Below are 7,271 nucleotides of genomic sequence, written 5' to 3'. Positions count from 1 at the left end.
TGGTAGCCTGATTGTAAATCAATCTTCGAGAACACACGTGCTCCTTTCAACTGATATAATAAATCGCCTATCCTTGGCAGGGGGTACTTGTTCTTAATGGTGGCTTTATTCAACTGGAGATAATCAATACACAAACGCATACTACCATCCTTCTTCTTCACTAGTAACATTGGAGCTCCCCATGGTGAGACACTAGGTCGGATGAAGTTCTTGGTTAACAACTCTTCCAATTGATCCTTCAACTCTCTAACTCTCGAGTGGCGCCATACAATATGGAGAAACAGAGATTGGAGTCGTCCCAGGTATCAGATCAATAGAGATTTCCACTTCTCTTTTAAGAGGAAGAGAAGTGACATCCTCATGGAAAACTTCTGGAAATTCACAAACGATGGGAATTTGTGTAATTTTCAGATTGTCGCTAGGTTCCTTGGTGAGAACCAAGAGAACTGACTTTTCCTTCTTAAATAAGAAATTAACCATGTCAACTGTACCTTCCAAGATAGTAGTTAATACATCCTTTGGAGTAGCTTCACTAGATGGAATGATGATTAACTTCTTTTCGCATCCAATGAACACCGAATTGGCAGAAATCCAATTCATCCCCAAGACTACATCAACCTTTTTAAATGGTAAACAAATAAGATCAATATGGAAAATCCTACCATTCACCGAAAGCGAACAATTTTCACAAATCAACGGTGTCTCAACCACATCATCCATGGCGGTAGTAACCACCATAGGAGAAAGCAAAGGAATTGCTTGCAAGCCAAGACACTTCATACACTTAATTGATACAAAAGAGTGTGTTTCCGCATAATCAAACAAAACAAAACATGGATGATCATTTATGAGACACGTACTAGCAATCAAGGCATTGTCTCTCTTAGCCTTCCATGCATCCAAGGTATAAACTCGACTGGTGTTCCTTCCTTGAATCTGATTCTTATTATGAGGATAATCCCTAGCCATGTGTCACTCCTTCTGACAAGTAAAACACCTAGTCAAACTTCCAACATATCTTCCAAAATGTGACTTCTTACATACTTGACATTGTGGAAGATGGTTAGGTCTTGCATGTTGCACTTGTTTTCCTTTGAAAGATTGAGGTATAGGCCTAAACTGGTTACCTGGCCTTCCCTGGTCCTTTTGTCCAATTCTATACGGATCTCTTTCTTCCTGAACTTTCTTCAAACTGTTCTCAGCCACATAACATTGCCTTAGCAATTCAGCATAAGTAGTGAATTCTCTCTGAGGAACACTATGAGAAATTTCACCTCTTAAACCAAAAAGGAATTGATCGACCTTCCACTTTTCATGTGGTGCATACACGGCTTGTCTAGAATAAGCAGCCATGTCTTCAAACTTTTTAGCATACATAGCTACTGACATAGTACCCTGTCTAAGCTGCTGAAACTCAAACTCTTTCTGAGTCCTCAAAGAGCTAGGAAAATACTTATCCAGAAAAGTAGTCTTAAAATGCACTCAATCCCTAGGTACTCCTTGATTGGTCATAAGAGTCAAAGCACTTTCCCACCACCTCACAGTAGGACCCCTCATCATTTGAGAAGCAAACACAACTTTATTCTCTTCACTACAATGCATTATCTAAAAAATCCTCTCCATGCTGGTTACCCACTCATGACCCTTCACAGGATTTAATCCACCATGGAACTCAGGAGGATTCATACGAAAGAAATCTCGAAAACTACCACCTGTAGCTTCTTGTGGAACCCCTTGAGGATGAAGACCACCATTCAACTGTTGCATCATCTGATGCATGAATTGGTTTTGTTGCTGCTACATTTGTTGCACAAACTGAGGCCATTGAAAATCTTCACTACCACTTGGTGGTTCTGAAGCTGAATTCTGAGTTCTGGGTATACCACGACCTCTGCGTTTGTCAGCCATAATCCTAAATTTCATACAAATAGAATTAAGTTGATCATGCTCAATACTATGAATATAACATCAAGGACAATGATGACAACCCACATATGAGGCAGAAATAAATACTTATAATATTTCATGGCTAGGTCGAGGATACGATCTGCTCTGATACCAATTGTAACACCCACATATAATATATGTCTAGAATACATATTATACATAGTGTAATACTGGTACTGAAATACATAAGCGCCTAGTGGCAACAATGTACATATTATATGCCCAAAAGAAAACACTACATTGTAAGAACAAAAATTGTTCTACAACAGATTCCATGATTTTGATGATAACAAAGGATGAAACCAAAAATGGCACCCTAACGAAAAGTTTCTAAGTGTGCAGGGTTCTAAGGAAATAAGGAAGAAATCACCAGATACAAAATCATATCAGATACAAATTATCAGAAGACCAGAAGCATCTGAAGTAAGAACACGTTCAAGAAAGTCTAACTCTGAGCAAAACAGCAAAATATCAGAAGCATCTGAACAAGAAGTACGCTCTAGAAGTTCTGACTCTGAACAACGGTATGTCAAACTCCAGAAGTTCTCAGCGCTATCTGAAGAAACCATCAGAACTCAAAAGAGATCAACATCAGAAGTTAGATAGCAAGATTCCAAGATCTCCAGAAACACGAAGACTCTGATTATGGAATTGCTAAATAAGGAAGAGTAACGTTAACTTCAAATAAAGTTATGGAAATGGATTTCCTAATACAGAAAGATACGTTAACTCCAAAATTCAAATGAAAAGGAACTATTTTTTGGAAAGTAGTCATTCAAGGAGAGAAAGTTTCTTTGGCAACAAGCAACATAAGTTATGGCACTAATTATTATTCAAGAGTTATTATCTGCTATGATTTTTCAACGGATCCTTCTCTTCTATATAAAGGACTGCAAATCAACATTGAGAGATACAAGTACAACATCACAAGATTTTACTGAAACATCAACACACATAAAAACGTTTTATTCTCTCAATCTTCACGAAGCTTTTGCTTAGTACGTGAAACACTTTGTTCTTACTGTTGTAATATTTGCTTATCTTAGAAGCACTCTAGATTACATAAGTTTTTATCTTTGTTGTATTTCCTCAAGTGACTCTGTGCAGTCTGTATACTTGAGAGGACTAAGAGATCTTTCTCTTAGACGTTGTTTGTAATCAATCTTTCAAGATTAGTGGATTAAGTCCTTGTTGAAGGCGAAATCACCTTGGCCGGGTGGACTGGAGTAGCTTTGTGTTATAAGCGAACCAGTATAAAAATCCTTGTGTGATTTTCATTTTGAAAAAGCGCTTATTTTCCAAACAATTCAAACCCCCCTTTCTTGTTTTTCTCACCTTCATACATGACACTAAATATACACAAAGGTGCCCAAAATAAAACTAGGAACTAGATCATTGAAAAATGGTCTCAAAAATATATACACAACGGAAAAGCCATCCAAAACATCATATAAGCAAGGACATCAGGCTATCTTGTCATTACCCTTCGCTTGATCAGAACTACCTGAAAAATAATCAATAACACGGGGTGAGATAATAATCCCAAAGGGTTCCCTATCTTATGGGTCCACTCGGATCTACAGGGTTTTCTAATCAATATCCAACTTAAGTCAACAAGGGAAGGAAGACTTAAATGATGGGAAAAAGTATCGCAATGTATGGTAACATGCTCCTGAATTCTCACAACTCAAATAAATCACTATTCAGATTCACGAAACATTAATCCATGAGAGGACCTACGTCTAGAACAAGCTCAGTTCATGCATGCTTCTAAAAATTATTTTTCGTCGTTTCTCATCGAAGAGTTTAAGAACTCACATATACGTCTCATCACTTCAAGGGTTCGATTGACATTCTCTTCATCAAAGAAATCAATTTTTAGGTTCGAAGCTAATGTTCATGCGAAAATAATTCATTTCCCCCCAAAACTTTATTGCCTCCTTTTGTTAGTTTTAAATAATTATTTATTTTTTAATGATAGCGACAGTTTAGACCGACGTTAATATTGGTGCCAAAAAAATTCATTTCCCCCACAAATTTCATTTGCCACCTTTTTTAATTGTTCTAACTAATTATTTATTTTAATTGTAACGTCAGCCATGACCGACGCTAATGTTTGTGGGAAAATGTATTTCTTCCCATAATCGTTTCAGTACATAACAATCATCTCTCTCAAAACAAAATCCTAACAACTCTTTCACTTGCCTCTTCGAAACGAAACTCTAACAAATCTGTCAGTTGTCTCTCTCATATGAAAACCCCAAAACGAAACCATAACATTAAATCTTAGCCAATGGGTATTTACATGTTCGTTTTCACTATAGTTTTTTTCTCTTCAAAATTTGTTTCAATAACTTGTTTCATAATGTTTGAATTTCTGCTTGTTTTGACTTGCAGGTAGGGATGTTTTTATAAATAAAGAGGACAAAGCTAAAGTTAGCGTTGCAAACTTGTGTCAAAGATCCAGAATGACATCCATTTAAAATAGACACAATTTTACGGCTCTAACTTTAGCTTCTTCCTTATTTCATTATGGACACACCATTATAGGACATGTATGGTACGTTTTTAAAGCATTCTATGACTTGATATGTTTGATGTATCATGATTGTTGCTTATGGTTTGTTGTTGATGAATGTTTTCGATGAATGTTGTTGTTAATGTTTGTTTACGAGATGAGTTTATTATATATTATGTGGTTTGAGTGTTTGTCCAATCCCTTATCGAATATATAACTTTTCAAACTGCATTAGAAAATTATAATATGATAGATAAAGTTGTATTATAAAACAAGTAGACGTTCAATTCTTGACAAGATTTTTTCATACCGTTATCTGCATGTTGTTCTTTGATAGTTAGAACTTGGTTTAGTGACTGTAGTTCTTCAACCACCCCTCTCTCCACCTCTAATTTTGTTTGCAAAATATTATTTACTTTGTAAACAAATCTAAAGGTGGAGAGAATGGTGGTTGAAGAACTACAATCACTAAACCAATTTCTAATTGTTAAAGAGCAAAATACGGATAAGGAGTTGAAGAACTCTTGTCAAGTATTGAACGCGAACTTGTTCTTATAATATAACTTAATTTATCATATTATAATGTTTTAGTGCAGATTAAAAAGTTATATGTTTAATGACTATTAGCGAAATAAGCATTTCATATCACAACGGTTGTTTAGTACAACCGTTGTTAAATATTATGCATTAAACAATATGACAACGATTGTTTAAACTAATCGTTGTGGTAGGTAGCGCACTACTTAGATACAATTACGATCGCACAACTGTGGTGGAAAACATCATACATACAATCACACCTTACCTCATAACAGTTGGTTCAGCATGATGATATCCCTTTTTCCAACCGTTGTGATGAGTGTTTTCCGTAATAGTGTAAGATTACATATATGAAGACATCTTTGAAGAAAATTGGAGGAGAGACTTAGAAGATGTGTGAAAAATGACGGGGAGGGGATGCAATATTTATAGAAACCATAAACAAAGCAGTAGTCACGCATGTAGCACATGCTCCTATAGGATGCATGCATGCGCCACTTGCAGTGACATCATGTATATGCGGTCACCATTGGGAATGACGCCTATGTACAATATTTAAAAGTATCCGCCAGTATGAGTGTTTATTTTTCTTGCCAACAATTTTATTTGTTTATATCATAATTAGATTGATAAATTATTTGAAATATTAATTATTTTGGAATTTAATTCGAAAATGTTGGTTTTTTAAAATAAAAAAATCTCTAAATGCAGGAGATGGTTAAGTTTTAAGTTACAAGCAAAAAAAAATTAATCGTACAATAATCACATAAGACCGGTGTTAGCTGCGATAGTATTTCATGTGTAATATCATCTCTTTGTTGAGACATTAATTGGAAACAGTGAAAAATTAATTGTAAAATAATCGCATAAGATAAGAAATAATTAAATGCTTTGAGCTGATCATTTTATATGTTTGTACATGTAAATTTAAAAATGTGAAAAAGAGTAATTGTCTAAATGTGGTAACAGTGATGTGGGTTACTGTTCCGTACCAGAATTAGAAGTGATGTTAATTAACGACCTAGGAATCTCGAAGGGTTAATGTTAATCTACGATAATGTATCAATCAACTTGCATTGTGATACTTGCATTGATTTTGAGTATTCTTCTTGGTTTTGAGTTTTGTTCTCAGTGTTTCTCATTGTTTTCCAAAAGTCACTTCCAGAAATCACCTCCCAAAATCGCTTCTAGAAATTACTTTTCGTCATTTCTCATCAAAGAGTTCAAGAAATCGCATCTGCTTCTCACCGCTTCAAAGGTTCGATTGACATTCTCTTCATCAAAGAAATAAATCTTCAGGCTCGAAGCTAATGTTCGTGCGAAAATAATTCATTTGCCCAAATTTTGTTGCCTCCTTTTTTTAGTTTTAAATAATTATTTATTTTTCAATGATAGCGACAGTTTAGACTGACGTTAATATTAGTGCCAAAAAAAATCATTTCACACCCAAACTTCGTTTGCCACCTTTTTAAGTGTTCTAACGAATTATTTAGTTTAATTGTGATGTCACCCATGGCCGATGCTAATGTTTGTGGAAAAAAATGTATTTCTCCCAATATTTTTCCTTTTTTATTGTTTTAATTATTTATAACAATAAATCTAAATAAAACTATAAATTATTAAAAAAACTAAATAAAACTATAAACTAAAACTAAATTCATAAAGTCAAATTTATAAAATTCCTAACATCAAACGAATTTTTTAAATCTTATTTTAAATATAAATAATATAAACTTAAATTATAAACTTGAAGTTATTTTAACTTAAAAAATTTTAACTTATAAATAAGATAAACTCTTTTTATTATTTTAATTAAAAAATATAACTATAAGAATATATATAAACTAAAACTATAAATTTTAAAAAAAAGTCAATTAAAATTATAAACTAAAACTATGTTAATTAATTCAATTTTATAATGTGAAATATAGATTCTAAATTATTAAAATGATCCATAACTAAATTAATAAAATAAAACTAAGTAAAAATAATAATATAATAAATTATAAAATAAAATAAAACCAAATGATAAAAAGAAAAATAAAATAAACCAGATAATACTTATTTTAAACAGATATATAAAATTTTAAATAAAATAAAACTAATTATAAAACAAATATATAAAACTTAGGGTTAAATACACTTTACCCCCTGTAATGTTAGCGAGTTTAGGGTTACCCCCCTGGTAAAGTTATTTTTTCAATACCCCCCTTATGTTATGTAGATTCCTTCATAGAACCCCCTAATATCCAGGTGGCATGGAATC

At 33.4% G+C, this 7,271-nt stretch overlaps 1 protein-coding gene across 1 annotated transcript; it reads right to left on the bottom strand.

The window, feature by feature from the left end:
• Nucleotides 1–246: 246 nt before the first annotated feature.
• On the bottom strand, nucleotides 247–969 carry LOC127130713 (uncharacterized). Its single transcript, XM_051059680.1, has one exon. The coding sequence runs from the start codon at nucleotides 967–969 to the stop codon at nucleotides 247–249; it is 723 nt and encodes a 240-aa protein (XP_050915637.1).
• Between the last annotated feature and the right edge of the window lie 6,302 nt (nucleotides 970–7,271).

The sequence above is a fragment of the Lathyrus oleraceus genome, chromosome 3, assembly GCF_024323335.1.
Source record: "Lathyrus oleraceus cultivar Zhongwan6 chromosome 3, CAAS_Psat_ZW6_1.0, whole genome shotgun sequence".
In the NCBI taxonomy this organism is placed as follows: domain Eukaryota; kingdom Viridiplantae; phylum Streptophyta; class Magnoliopsida; order Fabales; family Fabaceae; genus Lathyrus; species Lathyrus oleraceus.
The sequence above is the reverse complement of the archived record's forward strand: the minus strand, read 5'-3'. Positions and strand labels throughout refer to the sequence as shown.